The sequence below is a fragment of the Sander lucioperca genome, chromosome 8, assembly GCF_008315115.2.
Source record: "Sander lucioperca isolate FBNREF2018 chromosome 8, SLUC_FBN_1.2, whole genome shotgun sequence".
NCBI classification, from domain to species: Eukaryota; Metazoa; Chordata; class Actinopteri; order Perciformes; family Percidae; genus Sander; species Sander lucioperca.
The window spans coordinates 36,526,436-36,545,561 of NC_050180.1; the positions used below are offsets into that span (position 1 = coordinate 36,526,436).

Genomic DNA, 19,126 nt, shown 5'->3' on the forward strand with positions numbered 1-19,126 from the left:
GTATTTTAAAGACTCAAATTAATTTTGCATTTTGCCTGTGTAGCAGTTGCTGCTAATTGTCTTATCTCTATTCCACCCTTTTTAGATTATGGGGTGAGCCAGTGAACTTGCGGGAGCAGCATGATGCTCTGGAGTTTTTTAACTCTTTGGTGGACAGTCTGGATGAAGCTTTGAAAGCCCTGGGCCACCCCGCCATGCTGAGCAGGGTGCTGGGAGGGTCCTTCGCTGACCAGAAGATCTGTCAGGGATGCCCCCACAGGTAAGTCCTTTTCCCTGTGCTTAGTTACTGGAAATATTTTCACAAATAGAAACTTGAGACTGCCTTGGGTTCTCGTTACCTAATAATGTTTTGTGTTGCCAGGTATGAGTGTGAGGAGTCGTTCACAACACTCAATGTAGATATCAGAAACCACCAGAACCTGTTGGACTCCATGGAGCAGTATGTTAAAGGAGATCTGCTTGAGGGAGCCAATGCCTACCACTGTGAGAAGTGTAATAAGAAGGTGAGAATAAAGCACCCATCTGCTTGTCAGCCAATTTTAAAAATGTGATACTCAAAAAGTAGTATGAAAAAACCTGATGAGGCTGTCCCATGGACAGCTGTCCCATGGTTTACTTGAAATATTTCTATTCCTCAATAACTTGATGTATTTAAAGGGCCAGATAAATAATCTGTAATGTTTGCTCATCTTGTCAGGTGGACACAGTGAAGCGCCTGCTGATAAAGAAGCTGCCACCTGTCCTGGCCATCCAGCTGAAGCGCTTTGACTATGACTGGGAGAGGGAGTGTGCCATCAAGTTCAATGACTACTTTGAGTTCCCCAGGGAGCTGGACATGGAGCCGTACACGGTAGCTGGTGTGGCCAAGCTAGAGGGCGATGACGTCAACCCGGAGAACCAGGTGATCCAACAGAATGAGCCCTCTGAACCCACACCTCCCGGAAGTTCCAAGTATCGTCTGGTGGGAGTGCTGGTCCACTCAGGCCAGGCCAGTGGCGGGCACTACTATTCCTACATAATCCAGAGGAACGGAGGTGATGGGGAGAAGAACCGCTGGTATAAGTTTGATGATGGTGATGTGACTGAGTGCAAGATGGACGATGAGGAGGAGATGAAGAACCAGTGCTTTGGAGGGGAATACATGGGCGAGGTGTTCGATCATATGATGAAAAGGATGTCGTACCGGAGGCAGAAGCGCTGGTGGAATGCCTACATCCTATTCTATGAGCGTATGGACTCTTTGGACAAGGACAGCGAGCTTGTCAAATACATCTCGGAGTTGACCATCTCCTCCACCAAGCCGCATCAGGTCAAGATGCCTGGTGTCATCGAGTGCAGCGTCCGCAAGCAGAACGTCCAATTCATGCACAACCGAATGCAATACAGCCTGGAATATTTCCAGTTCATTAAGAAACTTCTGACCTGTAACAGTGTCTATTTAAACCCTCCTCCAGGTATGCATCTTTCTTTTGTGTTGTGCTAAATAGTTTTTTGAAATACAAAACTAATTCAGTGGACGAAAAATGTACGCAACAGCTGGCTGGTAAATGATGGTTATGAACACTGTTTTATGTTTTCACATCTTATTTAACCAGGTATGACCCATTGAAGTTGAAAACCTCTAAATAAAGTTGCAGACAAAATGATACAAAAACAATCACAAGAAACAATGTTAAGAATGATAAAATAAGCATGTAACAGACAGATCATTAACCACACAAGTAATTAGTGTTCATGTCTGTCTTTGTTCCACAACATGCGTACGTACATCAGGGATCAACAATATACCCTTAAAGGAATGGTTAACACTACCAGTGTTAATTTCTTTAAGGGTATATTGAACTGTACGTTCAACCCTTGCCGTGCGTTGTTGTGTGATTTGTTAAAGCTGCACAGTGCCACGTCACTCGTCGATTCTGACGGTATGGTAACCTTCAGCAAAAAATTTCACGGTATTGCAATTACAGCTTTAAAATGTATTTTTTTTAAATGTCTGGGTAAAAAATATATTTTCCCATTAAACACAATGTATTTTATTTTTTAAACACTCTGCACACTGGCAGAGAGACAGATTACTAAACTGCAGTTTCTCTCCTTGACCACTCATAAAAAAACCCAGCTCATACATTAGGAACGGTATGACGACAATGTTAGTGGTTTTGAAACCTTGACCGTAACCGGCCTATGCCTAGTCCAGTCATGACTCTGCATATCCAATACTTCCAGAGGCCTCTTTGATCCTTTGCACAGTGATAAAACATCCCTGTGGAAAGAATTGGTGATCAGTAGCGTTTACCAAGGGCTTCCGAGAAATGCACTGCCTCTGTAATGCATTATTGATGGAGCCAGAGCCCCATAATGTTTTACAGGAAAATAAATGTTTGAGGGAAGTCATCAGTATGTTTTGTTGGCTACCTTGTATCTTGTTGAGATACTAATGCTTCTTCTATTAAAATCATTTTCAGCAGCATAGACATTTTTTAAAAACAAATGTTTGTTGTAAGCTAGACAATCCACCTACTGACCCAACACATTGACCCAGTATTTTAGTGTGAATGTACGATTTGAAATATTATTTACTGGCATTACTCAGATCAGTGGACATTTTTTGTAGCTTGCTCTGAGCCTGGACTCTGCTGTCTCCCAGTTGCCGTGTTATTAACTTAATTTTGTGTTTGATTGTAGTTTATGCTGAATTGAACAAGGATGAGACAGGAGAGTGGCATTCAGTGTCTTTTACGTCACTATTCATAATATGATGTATGTAGCACAGTCGCATATTATTCATTGTGTCAAATCTACTCCAGCACATTGGATTATTTTAAATGAAACAATGACTGAGGTTAAGGCACAGACTGTCTAGAATAAACACCCTTAATTAACACCTGAAAGTTTGCTCTATAACCTCATCATAATGATTTATTTTTTTAATCCAGTGGCCTATAGTACAGACCAAAATAAAGGGAGATAACGGCCCTACTACTTGCAGACTGCAGTGTACGTTTATGTATGTTGCGTATACTGTACATATCCAAGTAATTTGCTTTATGTACGCCTGGGTTATCACTATTGATGTCAAATCATTGCTAATAAGCAGACCCAAACGGAATCTGCAGACTTTCTTTTTTACAGTTTTCAGCGATGATCCGAAATGAAAATCTGCAGAATTTAGCAGACTGTTTTTGTGCTTGGGGTGGAAATGTGTTTCCATTTTGAGTTTTATTTTTTTATTAGTTTAAAATCTGCAGAAAGTTCTGCATCCGCTGCTAATAAGACAAGAAATATTCTCGATAACAGTTCAGTAATTTAAAAAAATCCAACAATGAGTAAAGTCTCTCTCTGGGTGTAGCTTCATAGATTGTTGTCAGCTTATGTTATAGTACTTGGCAAATAACCAGGAAGACTTTCACACTGTGTTTTGTTAATCTTTGCTCTCTTTTTATCAGGACAAGACCATCTTCTGCCAGAGGCAGAGGAGATTGCTATGATAAGTGCTCAGCTGGCTGCTAGGTTCCTCTTCAGCACAGGTTTTCACACCAAGAAAGTAGTACGGGGTCCTGCCAGTGACTGGTAAGCTCCATCTACCTCTGTGTTTTTGGATTTTCTCCCTCTTTTGTCCTCTATAACCATTCTCCTTGTCCTTTCCTGTAGGTATGACGCCCTCTGCATCCTGCTGAGACACAGTAAGAATGTACGCTATTGGTTTGCACACAAAGTCCTGTTTGCTTACCCTAACCGGTTCTCAGAGTATCTGCTTGAGTGCCCGAGCGCTGAGGTCCGTGGTGCATTTGCCAAGCTCATTGTCTTCATCGCTCACTTCTCCCTGCAAGACGGCCCGTGCCCCTCGCCCACCGCCTCGCCTGGACCCTCTACTCAGGTTGGTGCCAAACTTCAGATGGAAAATGGGCTTTTTATTAGGACTAAATATACTTAAAGGTGCTGTAGGTAGGATTGCGAAGATCCAGGACTTAGCCAAAAAATGTTAACATCGACAACTTCTCAGTCCCTCCCCCCTTTCTGCTAAAGCCCAAAACGGTCTCCTAAGCCCCTCCCCCCACAAGGGAGAATGAATGCGTGTGCCTGAGCAGTGATTGACACGCAGTTAGACACCCCCCCCCTGGCCCTGATTGGTGCATCTGAACAGGGAGCTGTGGATTTTTGCAAATCGCACTACAGGCTGTAGGTGGTGCCAGAGGAGCCAGATTGTTTTTTTTAATTACCTGCTTCATGTAGTTCTACTCGAACATAGTCAGTTTCAGCAAATATGACAGAAAGTTAGTTTTATAAGGCTTACCTACTGCACCTTTTAAAGCTGTTTCAATCACAAGTTTCCTGGAAGATAATTAAAGCAGTTTGTATCGCAAGTTGTCACTGAGAGGTTTCTCTGCCCCTATTTTTGATTGATGTAACCCTACTGTGGTTTGTCTGTTGTTTTCCATGTTTGTTTATCAGGGCTGTGATAACCTCAGTCTAAGTGACCACCTGTTGAGAGCTGTGCTCAACCTGCTCAGAAGAGAGGTTTCTGAACACGGCCGTCACCTGCAGCAGTACTTTAACCTCTTTGTCATGTATGCCAATCTGGGTAAGGAGCACACAGCAATCGCACTCCTGCCAAGTACATCTGTTCCTCAGTGAATTGTACAAGCAAGGTTTATAATTTTTTTTATTAGTAATTAGTTTGGGACTTAAAATGCTGTATTCTTTCCTTTTCTCCCCCTCGCAGGCCTGGCAGAAAAGACCCAGCTGTTGAAGCTGAATGTCCCTGCCACTTTCATGTTGGTCGCTCTGGACGAGGGTCCCGGCCCTCCCATTAAGTATCAGTACGCTGAGCTGGGCAAGCTCTACACTGTGGTCTCCCAGCTGGTCCGTTGCTGTGACGTCTCCGCACGCATGCAGTCCTCAATCAATGGTTAGTGTTTTACTTTTCAGCCACACAAAATGTGGTATGAACTCTGGCGATATGACCCTGTAATAAGTCATTAGATAGAGTTGAAGCCCAATGAAGATTTTCATCCTTGCTCAGGATCTTGTGACTGACAAACCAGCCACTCTGAGCCTCTGCGTTGTATAGGCAGAGCTTGGAGCTGAGGGCTTTCAGAAATGAAGAATTAAAGATGCTGATGATCTAAAGAAACCATTTTTGTATACCTCTTAATAACTACATGTATTTCAAATTAGAGTTACTCTAAATTCCCTTCCCTTTACCTTCTCCAGGTAACCCTCCTCTCCCTAACCCGTATGGTGACACCAACCTGACGGCCCCAGTGATGCCTGTGCAACAGCTGGTAGCAGAAATCCTGTTTGTGAGGACCAGTTACGTGAAGAAGATAATCGAAGACTGCAGCAACTCTGAGGAGACAGTGAAGCTGCTTCGCTTCAGCTGCTGGGAGAACCCTCAGTTCTCCTCCACTGTGCTCAGTGAGCTGCTCTGGCAGGTAAATAGATGCCCAACATGACATCTATAGTTCTGCAGGTGGCATACTTGTATGTCTTGTGTCCACAAGATTATGTGTGTTGTGCGTCTGCAGGTGGCGTACTCCTACACCTATGAGCTGAGGCCTTACCTGGACTTGCTGCTACAGATCCTACTCATCGAGGACTCCTGGCAGACACACAGGTCAGACGGATTGCTCAGTTTTTAAATTATGAGTTCTGCATTGTTTTGAATGTCTTCAGAGTTAAATTTCTTTTTTCCCCGTATTGTTGTATAGGATCCACAATGTGCTGAAGGGCATTCCCGATGACAGAGATGGGCTCTTTGACACCATCCAGCGCTCCAAGAACCACTACCAGAAACGAGCCTACCAGTGCATTAAGTGCATGGTAGCCCTCTTTAGCAACTGCTCCGTGGCCTACCAGATCCTACAGGTACACTTACTGACAAAGCAATCTCTCACACTACACATATGCCATTAAATGAATTTGTGATTTGAAAGTGCCAGATAACTTTGGGGACAACCAATTTGGCCAGAACAAACTTTTTCTTAGATTTAGTTCTTCTGTCGTCAGGCCGAGTTACTTTTCCTTGGTGAAGAGCATTTAACTTCTGCAATAAAGTTACTTTTATTTGTGTTTTCTATACTCGCAACTTGCATCTCTAACAGTTTCCCTCTCCCCCAAACACTAGCAAAAATGCACTCAAGATTGATTGATTGGATATGGACCAACACTCTTTTTGCTTTTTTCCTGTCCATGTATAACACGGTTAATAAAACTGCCTCCTGCATTCGCAGGTGCAACAGGTGTATCCATATATGCTAATCAGTATGTTCTCCTTGTGCCTACAGAGTAATGGTGACCTGAAAAGAAAGTGGACGTGGGCAGTGGAGTGGTTAGGGGACGAGCTGGAGAGGAGGCCATACACGGGGAACCCCCAGTACACCTACAACAATTGGTCCCCTCCGGTTCAGAGCAATGAGACCTCCAACGGCTATTTCCTGGAGCGTTCGCACAGCGCACGTATGACCCTTGCCAAGGCCTGTGAACTTTGTCCCGAGGAGGTAATGGCATTGACATTGTACCTTTCACTCTCTCACACACACACACACACACACGTGTACATAAACATTATCCTCCAGTCTTAGGGACTGTGCTTAGGGAGCCAAATCATCACCATATAAAGCTATAGGACACTGTATTCATGTGATGTACAGTGGAACACATCTGTAGTCCAGAACAGCTGTTCAAAATCACTGTTGAACTTTTCTGATCAAGTCAAACATCAGTATGGAGGGGGACTTTCTGTTACGTGCAAATATATAAATACTGTAAAAACACCGCAGTAAAACATATCTACATGGCCGATGCTGCCATGGGAACATGTTAACAATAGTGTACAGTGGTGAAAGTAACAGAAAAATCCCACAAAAATACTGTATGACTGAGGCAGATGAGCTTTAACAACCCACTGAATTACTGATTAATTGATTACTGGATTGACCAGAACATTTATTATCAACACTTTGAATGATTAATTTATCTTTTTCTCTATCTCATGTCAATATAAATTGAATATGTTTCGGTTTCTTAGCTTGTTGCTTTTTTTCTGACATTTTATAGAAGAAATGATTTCATAGATAATAATTTTAAAATCTGACATTTAATGGACAGTTAATTCATTGGACCCATTAATTACAACCCATTAAATGTTAAATGTCCACTCTAAGCTACAGCTATGACTATGTTTGCTATGCTGAATATGTTTTGTCTTTATTCATGGCTGCAGTTCACAATGCATACAAATATCATTTTTTGTTCTCACTTAAAATAAGTTACTTGTATTTTTATGTTGACAAAACCAGTCAAATGACACACTTTTCCTGTAATATTCCATACACAGCTCAAGTGTACTCAGGGAAGCCCAGGGAAGGTCAGTATTCCAGGCACCACAACATAAAGGAAGGAAATGAAAACAATATTTTATTAAAGAATCAGCAGAGAAACAAACAGTTGTCCAATGTTTAGATCACAAACACAGTTAACACTTTGTTTAGTTAGAATTGCACAATTTCGAGTTTCCTTTAGCTCAAATAATCATCAGTGGCAAAGGCTAGAAGCATTGTGTCATGTTGACTCCTCATAGATTTTTACATTTTGTCAACTTTGTTCCATTTTTTTTTTTTGTACTTTTTGATATGCATTTATGTGATACAAATGTAACATAAATAGTTAGGCACAGGAGGTTATCGTAAGGCTATACAAACTACCAGAATAATACATTAAAAAGCACTTTGAGTTGTTAACAGTTTTATTTACAAGATATACCTGAGATGTGTATTATGTTTTTTCTCTTAACTTCTCAAATTATGTACATGTTCATGCTGTGCTAGTAACACAGATTGTGACCATAGATAAATGACAAAGTATAACAAAATTGCCATTCTCCATCCTGTCGTCCACTCGTATAGTAAATGAAAAGGTGGACAGGCTGCCTGTGAGATGCCACATAGTGTAACTGGCAAAATAAATCATGTTATGCAGCTGCACACAGTGAACAGATCTTTGTTCTCTTGCTGTCTTGTTGCCCAGTCCCAGTGATTCGCCAAAGCAACATCACTGAGATAGCCAGTCGTCCATCTCAATCTAGTGCTCTTTTTGCCAATTTTTACTTTCTCCCCAACTCAAACTGTGATGCCTGCCAGCCACCTGCATCTGATTGAAAACTCTTAGCCTAATCTATACTTCAGTATTCATTAGTAGTAACAGTATTTAAACTGTGAGGCCAAGACTGTACTGTGCTTTAGGCACAATTTTGTTTTCCATTATGCTTTTGTAGCCAATATACTAGGTATTTATAGGCTCTTGACATTTTGGTAGTTACCTGTTAACCTTTTGACATTATGTACCTCCAAACATAAATCTAAAAACTGACTATTCTCACCTGATAGTTGGGAGAACCACTCCTTTAGAAAATTAGGACACAATTTGACAAAACAACCTCTAACTCAAGGTTATCAATCATCAGATGTAGTTTAAAATATTGTAGGCAGTTAACAATTCACACAGTTTTGATGGATAATAGCTAGATTGAAATGGTCTTTGTGATGACATCTGTTAGTACATATAAGCTTCACATATTACACATTTGTGTTAATAGCCTGACAGGTTCTGTTTTTCCAGTTATGACTTTACATCATGTTGTAATATATGTGTATATATGCACATTAAACAGAAATGTAATTTACCTTGACACATATATATAGTTAACAATGAAATGATAAGGCTGGCGTTTGTTGACAGTAAGAAAAACATTTAAAGAACATTTATCACCAGCCTTGAAAGTGGCACTGATAGAACCTCCACAGTAGAGGTTCATGTGCGCCTCCCGTTAGCTGTTTTTCTAAAGGCTTAACAGCAGCTCTCCTGCTGAGAGGATGCTCTCAGGTGTAGAATCCACCCACACATAATCAAATCTAATTTGAACTTCATTTACTCGATAACGTAACACAGTTGGTAATTTGACTTTCCCACACAACCCTACTCGCTATTCCACACTGAAATACAGAAGCTTAACATTATACCCACTGTTTTGTTCAAATAACTTAGCATTTCCTGCTGTTTATATTTTAAATAAATACATATTTTACTTTGAAATTTGAAATTAATGTGTGATAACATTTATCTCATGTCTGCTAGGAGCCAGATGAACAGGAAGCACCTGATGATCAAGACTCTTCCCCACCCGAAGACACCTCTCTGTACCCACACTCTCCTGGAACCACACAATTTCAGCAGGTAGCGTATCAAGGGTCCCGTTTATCCGTTTACATCAGTTGGTGACGTATAAAACACATTCTAGTGTCTTTCATCTCTCATGGGATTTATTTGTTTACCGTTTGTGACGTACCTATCATAGCAGAGCAGAGTACGAACGTGGAAGGCAGCGTCAGTTCTCGTAGCCGGTCTCACATTAACCATGAATAATGCCAGTAACCATGGCAACATATCTTTTAACTTCATTACGCCAAGTGTTAGTTTGTGCTCACACAACCAGGGGCTAAGGTTTTGAAACTATGACAAAAATAGTTGCCAGATCTTATAAAACTTCCTTTTTCTGCCTTGAGTGGTGGTTTGTGTGCCATTACTTTGTCTAGTCGTTAATGACAGGGCAACATAGTTTTCTTTCATCTGAGGTGAATCAGCCACTGAGTAATCAATGTAGAAAAGGCCACAGCCTCTGCTCGGTCAGCTGTGATCTTTTGAGTCCTTCCAGATTACCCAGAATATGGCAGTTAAAGGTTTAGGATCATTAAGGGGTAAAGGCTGGCGATAGTCTCCGTTTCTGTTATCGTCAACAAATCCCATTAAAAGACCAACGCAAACAATGCATTAGTCTGTCTCTCAGGAAGCCGAGGATCGACTCAAAATCAGCCATGCTCATGATAATGAAGGAACATCGTCACCCAGTGCAACGATGTGGCATGATTGTGTTTTTAATTTAACAATGGGGACTGTGGCACAGAGGAATGATATATATCAAGGTTTTATGATAAGAGGATGTTGGAAACCTCTTCCAGCCTTCGACATGGCCAAAACATGTGGCTGTGGGTGCTCGGGACAGATTCATTACATTTAAGTCGAGCATTTATTATGTATAGTTAAACAGTTTAGTTGTTAGACAATCCACTGATTTTTGTCAACTTTCTCCCCCTGAACAGAACAACCACCCCCATGGGCAGCCGTACACCGGGCCTGCTGCTCAGCACATGAACAACCCTCAGCGTCCTGGTCCTGCCTCTGCCCCGACTCCAGGCCCGACCCAGACCACCCCCACCCCAGGCCCTGGTCCCACTCCTGGCCCAGGCCCGCGAGCACAAGAGAACTGGGAGAGCACCGAGGACGTCGCCCCTGCCCCTGCCCCTGCCCCTGCCCCCACCCCCGCCCCAGCCCCCGCCCCTGCCACCTCTACTACCCCAACGCCTGCCCCGCCTAAGGAGTAACACCCCCTATCCCTCTGCTGTGCCTCGAGCCTCCATCGTCCCGCTCTCCTTCCTCTCATCCTTCGGTCAACAGAGCTCCTCGTCGGGCCTCTGTCTCTCTCTCTACTTCTCTCTGGCCCCAGGGCAGGGCAGAGCCAGGCCTCCCATCCCCTCTCCAGGCCACTTCTCTCCCGTCGGCCTGTGGGAGGTGCTCTTCCCTGGCCTGGGGCTTCCTGACCGTGTGACAGGGCCCTACTTGCGGCTGCAGAGGCGAGGGAGTGGACAAGAGTTCTAATAAAGATAAACAAATTTACCCAGAGCTGACGATGCTGATGCGCTTGTCTACACGACGAAAAGGTGTACATAGTATGTTAATGTTTTTGACTGTTCAGATCCCCGAGTAGCATAACTCTGTGTTTGCTGTTGGGAGATGTTGCAGATATTATGAAAAACAAAATGGAAATTATAAATAAGAAAAATGCCCAAAAAAAACAACTGTAAGAAGACAACAACTCCTCTTTGTTTTATCACCCATGCTCAGCAGTAAAGTTTGTTCTACCATCGGACGGTTACTGGTCATTCAACTGTAGAAGGATGCATTGTTATTATCATAATTATATTATTATTCTTAAGCTCCTTGGCAACCTTATGACCCATGCCAAATCAACTCACGAGCTGTGGTTGGTTTTAGTGTGAGATATGGAATGGTTGGGTGGACTTTTACGGTGTTTGGTTGATGTGAAAAAGCAGTGATGCAACATTGTTCTGAAACTCATTGCCTTTCTTTTTCTTTTTTTTTTTTTGTTCTGGTAATTAATTCAATCCTTTTTGAAGCTCTATTTAATATGCTGTAACATTTAGCATGGCTTCTCACCAGAATAGTGTAGCCCAAGGGAAGACTTGTGACATAACAACCTAAAGCTGTTCTTAATCCACATCTCCAGAGGGGTGTTGTTACCCTTAGGTTTTTCTTTTCTTTCTTTTTTTCTACTCATCTACCCTATCTACAATGAGGGCGATATTTTGAACCAATGTATGAATAAGTGGCTTTTCAATTGCACATTATAATCCTCCAACTTCAACATTTGGCAGTCAGTTTTGGTGGGATAGACAGCTTAGCTTTCATCTTAAGGAATTCTGAAAAATGAAACACATATGCAACAGAATCGCTGCACTGGGTTATCTGGTGTAAAATAGACTGTGTGGTTTGCTTCTGTCTCTCCAATAGAGCCTAGTCGTAGACAGACTTGTTGCCCATCGGCTTCCTTTCTGCCGTGGAGCCGGTCAGGTTTGGCGTCTTGGCTGTGTTTCGGGATGAAGTAAGCAGCAGTGAGACCCTCGCCCTGTCGCTCTACGGAGTATAGGTTCCACAGCAGGGTTGTACCGTAAGAATAGCAGCTGGTTAGTCACGTTGCAACTTGAGCTAACTTGTAATTCTGTAGGAGTAAAAGGTAAACATCAGTAAATACTGTATTTAATTGGTAACTTGAATGCATGTATTTTTTGAATTTTTTTTTTTTTTGTCTAAAACATACCAAATACTCCTGCAAATGAAAATATTCTGCCCATCGTATTATATTTAAATATTTTGCTCTTATTTTATAGAATTTATTTTGTTGTATTTCACTAAAAAATAGAATTTGATTTAAGAGGAACATTTTTGTCCTTGTGTTATTTTTAAAGAAGATATTGACTGTACAGAGTTCTGCGCCCTGTTTTTTGCCGACTTTTGTTTTGGCCATGGTGTGACGTTGAATTCTGGAGCTACAGTCGCGATGTGGACTTTCACTTTGTGAGGTTTTTTGTGCACAGAAATATAACAAAAAAAAAGCATTGCGCCCTTAGCAAATAAAGAACATGGAATCTTGCCCGTGTCTTATTGTTACTTGTTGACAATAATCAGTAAACATCCTCCAAGCATCACCAAAGTTCATTCAGAAAGTATCCAGCTATACACACATTAGCTAACTAAACCGTATCAGCTGATGTTTTGTACCAAGTTGTGAAGTAATGACAAGTAGGGTTTTTTTCCCGCATCAGACTCCAGAGGGATAATTTGGGATGAGGTCACTGTGGAGATCCCTTTTTAAAGGGGCACTCCACCAATTATCTAATGTAATAAAGTTCAACAGCACCACAAAACAACCTGTCCAAAATAATTGTAAAGTTGATTCTACACCTTTCTAAGTCAGTTTAAACAAAGACATACCTTTTACGGAGGTAGGATTTATTGCAGGACTGATGGGTTAGATTCCATTGGTTTTAGCTAGGTCTACCTAATAAACTTCCAACTGAGTGTGTAATGTTAGTAATTGGCATTTCTGTAAATGTTCTAGTGTAATTCAGCCTGTTAGATTTGAACTTGAAGAAACACTGCAATACAAGTCATATGAAAGATGTACCTGTTTACCAACTCCGTAGAGTTGCTTTATGGGAGATAACACTGACCTAAAGTCAAGATATCTCTGCCTCTGCTTCTTCATCTTCGATGGTTCTTTTTTAAATCTCTTTGGAGTGTCACTGCTTTGTAGAAGTGACATAATAAATTGCTGGATTTTATCATGGTCTCCCAACCTGAGGGGGAGGGGCACCCTTCATGAGGTCCAAGAAAAAATTGAGGCGCAAGGCGCGTGCCACACAATGTTTTCAGATTTTTTGTTTTTCTTGAGAAATACTGGATAATTTAACTTCTGCATGTTTCTAAAACACCTTCAGATGAAAACAAATAACTGTTTGTTCCACAAAGGGGCCATAATCTGAGTGCCACAAAAACAATTTTAAATACATCTCCAAATAAACTTAAAAAAAATTGTCACCATTTAATCAACCTATAAATAGATGCAGCATTGGCATTAAGGGCTGATTCAGGTGCTCCCTCTAGTGTACATACACTCACCTAAAGGATTATTAGGAACACCATACTAATACTGTGTTTGACCCTATCCTATCAATATGGGCCAACATTTCTAAAGAATGCTTCCGGCACCTTGTTGAATCAATGACACAAAGAATTAAGACAGTTCTGAAGGCGAAAGGGATCCCCCCCCCACCATTACACCACCACCACCACCACCACCACCAGCCTGCCCAGTGGTAACAAGGCATGATGGATCCACGTTCTCATTCTGTTTACGCCAAATTCTGACTACCATCTGAATCTCTCAATAGAAATCAAGACTCATCAGACCAGGCAACATTTTTCCAGTCTTCAACTGTCCAATTTTGGTGAGCTCGTGCAAATTGTAGCCTCATTTTCCTATTTTTAGTGGAGGTGAGTGGTACCCGGTGGAGGTCTTCTGCTGGTGTAGCCCATCCACCTCAAGGTTGTGTGTGTTGTGGCTTCACAAATGCTTGGCTGCATACCTCGGTTGTAACGAGTGGTTATTTGAGTCAAAGTTTATCTTCTATCAGCTGGAATCAGTCAGCTTATTCTCCTCTGACCTCTAGCATCAACAAGGCATTTTCACCCACAGGACTGCCGCATAATGGATGTTTTTCCTTTTTCAGACCATTCTTTGTAAACCCTAGAAATGGTTGTGCGTGAAAATCCCAGTAACTGAGCAGATTGGAGAATACTCAGACCAGCCTGTCTGGCACCAACAACCATGCCATGCTCAAAGTTGCTTAGATCACCTTTCTTTCCCATTCTGACATTCAGTTTGGATTTCAGGAGATTGTCTTGACCAGGACCACTCCCCTAAATGCATTGATGCAGCGGCCATGTGATTGGTTGATTAGATAATTGCATTAACGAGAAATTTAACAGGTGTTCCTAATAATCATTCAGGTGAGCGTATGCTCAGCTACCAGTTTTAACAGGGAAATCTAGCTGGATTCTAAATTCTTTATATACCCCCATGAGGCTGTAGTTTGTGGATTTCTGATATTAAGTAGATAAAATGTGTAAACACCTCTCAGAATAACAATTCAACACAAACCACAGCAACAGGTTTAAAATCTTTGAAGAGTTTCAACAAAATACATCTCAATGGAGGTACGATTTACTACAAGAATGTCATTAGCCTGTAGCAGACTTAGCCATGTAAACCTAATAAACTAGCCTCAGAATGTAAGGGTACCTGCTGTAATGGTTAAGTTTGATTAGTAGCCAATAGAATCATGGTCTTATGTTAAAATGTTTTAAGTAGCTTAAGATGCCAAAAACAGCCACCACAAATCTATCAGTTTCATATTACTTTGTAAATCTTGTATTTGTCCAGCTGGAAGCAGAAAATTTGTGTTAGCAGTATACAAGATTAAGAGTTTCATTGCAAACATTTAGACTTGTCAGAGTAGAAAAAGCACATTAGTGTTACTAGCAACATTTACAATAACTCGGTACTCTTAAAGTGTCCAGGTAAGCCGTGACAATGATTGGACCAGCAATCATTACTTGCATCATTTACACCTGTGCTTTTTCTACTGTGAAGTGCCAAATAAGTCTTCTGTGGAAAGGGCAAATTGTTTATCATTTTACCTCTCAATTCTAAACATCTGTCCCACATTTGATCTTTATGTGTGTGTGAACCCAGAAATTAATCAAAAGAAGTCTTTTGGAACACGTTTTTATTATCAAGAAAGTCAGATTTAGTTCTCCTTCTCTTGTACGGTCTTTGTTCCACGCAGTCTGCCTGTACGACGGGCAGCAATAAGACCGACCTTGCGACCAGCAGGTGCATCCCTCCTGATCGTTGAGGGTTTGCCAATATGCTGATGGTTACCACCACCGAAGGGATGCTCAACGGGCTGCACAGAGAAAAGAAAGAAAATATCAGTCGGAGGGAAACCATTTGTTATTGTAGTTGCATCCTTGCATTGAGCAAGAGAACAAAACCCAAAATGTACTGAATACTGTGCCTCATTTCCAGAGTGCAGAGACTGGCACAAACAAGCTGTACAGAAAATGTCAAACTGTTGGCAGAATAGCATAGTCATCCGTTTTGGCTCCAGAAACCCAGCACCAAACAAGCTTCTTTTTACTGAGCCGTGATACATATAATTGTATCATATACATATAACAAATGTAGACCCTCACACCATCCATTTAGGAAATGTTAAGTGGTCTGTCCCTCAAAAATGCTTCTACATTCAAGACCAAATCCTCTCATCAGCGCCACCTTACTGGACAAAGTCGCTACCAAAACATTTTAAAAGACAAACGGTCTAACCCAGCAGCTGAACCATTTTGCACATCTAAAAAAGTGCTCAAAAAGTGCTCCATTTAATGCAATATGTGCAATGTCGCAAAACATCTAGTAACTTTTGAGAGATAAACACAAGTTTGGAAAACGGTTACCATAAGCTAATGAGAACTTGTGGGGAACAAGGCAGAAATGACAAGACATTAAAAGTGATAACCTCTAACTCCGTATAGAACAGAAAACCACCTTGTTCTCCACCTTAAGGCTTCTCCTTAAATCAGTACATTAAAAAAAAAATACTCTTCCCCTACGATTCAGTAGACAGTCAATTATTTAAGTCCCGCATTATCGAGCCTTTCTCCAGAATGTACAAAACATGTCCTTCAAATATGTCAACATCTCATCTCTCACTGTTCCTCATCCTGCATTGACTTCATGAAATCAGTTGTACCTGGTTTGAGTCACAGAAAACATAGCTGCAGTATGTTTGAGTTCACTTACGTTCATAGCCACACCACGGACACGTGGCCAGCAGTTCCTCTTGGCCTTGTACTTGTGGTAGGCACGACCAGCCTTCAGGATGGGCTTGTCAATACGACCACCTCCAGCAACCACACCTTTAAACACACACACACACACACACACACACACACACAGAAAGTCAGAAAGAACGAAGAAAGTGCAATCACATTCTTCAGTTCACAAACGTTTGTTTCCAAAGTAACGTCATAGTGACAATGAGGAAACTTTGAAGCTTTACCAGACACATTAAGAGTCCTTACCGACAACAGCTCTGTTGGCAGAGGCGATAACTTTCTTGGAGCCTGAGGGGAGCTTGACTCTGGACTTCTTGGTCTCAGGGTTGTGGGAGATGACTGTGGCGTAGTTTCCTGACGCGCGGGCCAGCTTGCCTCTGTCACCGGGCTTCTCTTCCACGCAGCAGATGATGGTTCCCTCGGGCATTGTGCCAACGGGCAGGACATTGCCGATGTTCAGCTGAGCTGTGGGATAAAAACATAAGACGTAAGACATGGGCTTTGTACTGAAACACTTCCATCCAACGTGACCCCAATTTCACCTGATTACGAGCACTGCATTTTAAAACAAATGCTGCTGATATTTCTAAAATTGAGCCCAGTTTAAACATGCGCAAAATATAAACTTTTGAGGCAGCATAAATTAACTAAGTCATTAAAAAAAGTCAAACATGCTGCAGTTGCTGAAAAAAATGGAGGCAGAGATGCATCCATTTTCTACTGGTCGGACTCCAAATGTTACCCATATTTACCAAATTTCCCAGTTCAGAGATAGGCTGTACATTTCAGACATAAACCTCATTACTTAACATGTGCTGGCAATTTTACTTTTACACCATTCAACTAACTGAAGACATTACACGATCTTTTATATTAGAATGAAAAAAAGGCAATGCCATGTAAAACTTGAAAATAAGTTTCAAAACCCATTACTTAACATTGTGCAAGCAATGCATCTGTAACGATCCTGTCATTTGTAAACCAATTTGGATCATTTACTTAACAGAGACCTATAACATCTAGATGAAGATAGACAGACATATATAGTTGCATGTATAAGAAGGGCTTAATGTTGGAGCTAGGTTGTGGGTAGAGCTAGGACAACAGACTATAGTCAAAACAGTGATCTGTGTTCATTTTCTATATGCTGAACTCTTGAAAGTCTCTTACCCTTCTTGCCGCAGTAGATGAACTGTCCAGTGTGGATGCCCTCAGCAGCGATGAAGAGCTCTGTCCTCTTCTTGAAGCGGTATGGGTCACGGAAGGCCACTTTGGCCAGGGGAGCACCACGGCCGGGATCATGGATAATATCCTGAGAGGGTAGAAGAAAACAATGTTAGTGTTTGTTCACCAATAACCAGTGTGGTGACTTCAATCTGCTCCTACAACAGTGCCAGAGTCCTCACTTACCTTTACAATCCCCTTGATGTAACCATGGCGTTCAGCGAAGTCAATGTGACGGAGTTTAGCGGCACCTTTTCTGTGCTTGACGTGGGCTTTGAACACGGAGCCCGCACCTTTTCTCTGTCCCCTGATTACACGTCCCATCGTGTACTGAAACAGAGAGATAGACGGCGTTATTTACCAGCTTGACATGTGAGTGCTAACTTTTGAGGCCTGTTGCTAATGCTTTCAGCTAATTACCGACTATTAAACACATTCACCCTTCTTACGTGAATGTAACGTAAGCAGCCATTTGGTACACAACTTCCATTATCTATAGCTTCTCTTAACGGCTCACATAAGAGACAAAATACAGATCCGTTCTGTGCGTAGCGTCTGCCGGCCTTTTAGCCGTCACCGCTACTTACTGCACCATGTCATCACTCAGCCACAGAACCACAACAAAACGCGTCAAAACAAATGTCTGCCTTTAAAATACTCAGTAGGACACATTCTTATACATCTCATGCACATTTAGAACTGTTTGTTTAAAGTGGATGAACTAAGAAAAACATGATTTAGAACAGATTTTACAAGGGGAATCAGACAGTCAATGTCCTACCTAAACTCCGTTGACGGAAAGAGGAAGTTCAAGGGAAAATCAGAGGTTTTCTTCCGGATAAATCACCGCGGTGCATGATGGGAGTTGGAGGCAGATAAACATATCCGTGTAGGAAGTAAAATGAGATAGCTCATCCCTTATGCTTATTATCTTTTCATATCATATCATATATTTATATATCATATATTTTATATATGTCTATGCTTATTATACAGCATGAGCTCATATTGGATAGTGGTTAAAGCATCTTCTTTTGTGTCTTTTGTGACTTTCGCAGACAACAATTTTAGGATATTTTCGTTTTCCAAATTCCTTTTTGTCATTTCTCCATTTTCAACTGAAGAATGAAGAAAGAAAGACACGTGACCCAGAAGTAGGCAAAATAAAACCCCAGAACGACAGATAAACAATAGCTAGATCCCACTGTGGGGGTAATTATGCAATATTAGCAAATGGAGTAGTTCGAAAAGAAAAAAAAAAAAGCAAATATTATCTATCTATCTATCTATCTATCTATCTATCTATGCAGGTCAGCTGGTGGTCCTGTCATGCTTCTGACTCTAGGGGGAGGCCTTGCTTTAGTTTTCGTAAAATGCAATAAGAGTTGAAGAAGAAGCTGCAGCAGCTCTGTGAGGCTGTACTCATGGCTGTACTCAACAGCTAAATGTTAATATCATGGGGCAATCATGGCCGTAGTCTCTTGTTTATTTTCCTGCATAACACAATGCAGGAGACCTATATTAACATTTGTAGTGCAATTAAAATAAGCTTGGGCTGCATCACTCTGCATGAAGTAGCTTGTATTATACACTTTGCCTTGAATGTTTCCTAAAATATTTTTGTATGGTCTTTATTATAATATCTGTGGCGACTGGTTCCTTTATGTTGTGCCTTCTAAAAGTGTAAATTCAGTGATACATTCAACCAACACGTCACATGTGAGTCATCTCAGCTCTCTGTTTAATGAGTTCAGCTCAGACTTCTGGGTGTTTCTTCTCACCACAGAAGAAGTAAAGGTGTTGAGCA

At 41.4% G+C, this 19,126-nt stretch overlaps 2 protein-coding genes across 8 annotated transcripts in view; one reads left to right on the forward strand and one right to left on the reverse strand.

The window, feature by feature from the left end:
• usp9 (ubiquitin specific peptidase 9) overlaps nt 1-12,286 on the forward strand; it is a 53,229-nt gene extending 40,943 nt beyond the window's left edge. For 5 of the 7 annotated variants that reach the window (XM_031282542.2, XM_031282625.2, XM_031282395.2 and 2 more), the window contains 14 exons: nt 86-259; nt 362-503; nt 698-1,454; nt 3,447-3,570; nt 3,652-3,877; nt 4,453-4,582; nt 4,724-4,909; nt 5,215-5,435; nt 5,529-5,617; nt 5,712-5,868; nt 6,288-6,500; nt 7,340-7,369; nt 9,136-9,234; nt 10,158-12,286. In XM_031282542.2, the coding sequence (XP_031138402.1) occupies nt 86-259; nt 362-503; nt 698-1,454; nt 3,447-3,570; nt 3,652-3,877; nt 4,453-4,582; nt 4,724-4,909; nt 5,215-5,435; nt 5,529-5,617; nt 5,712-5,868; nt 6,288-6,500; nt 7,340-7,369; nt 9,136-9,234; nt 10,158-10,439 (2,830 nt within the window). In that variant the 3' untranslated portion in view covers nt 10,440-12,286. The remainder of the gene's footprint in view (nt 1-85; nt 260-361; nt 504-697; nt 1,455-3,446; nt 3,571-3,651; nt 3,878-4,452; nt 4,583-4,723; nt 4,910-5,214; nt 5,436-5,528; nt 5,618-5,711; nt 5,869-6,287; nt 6,501-7,339; nt 7,370-9,135; nt 9,235-10,157) is intronic. The other 2 variants (XM_031282714.2, XM_031282884.2) reach the window with 1 other exon arrangement.
• A 2,681-nt stretch (nt 12,287-14,967) lies between these two features.
• On the reverse strand, nt 14,968-18,171 carry rpl8 (ribosomal protein L8). The gene is made up of 6 exons (XM_031282291.2): nt 18,101-18,171; nt 17,506-17,649; nt 17,266-17,407; nt 16,342-16,560; nt 16,061-16,176; nt 14,968-15,164 (listed from the first exon to the last, which is right to left on the reverse strand). Exons 2-6 carry the CDS (start codon nt 17,641-17,643, stop codon nt 15,006-15,008), a joined length of 774 nt encoding a protein of 257 aa, XP_031138151.1. The 5' UTR covers nt 17,644-17,649; nt 18,101-18,171; the 3' UTR covers nt 14,968-15,005.
• Nucleotides 18,172-19,126: the final 955 nt, after the last annotated feature.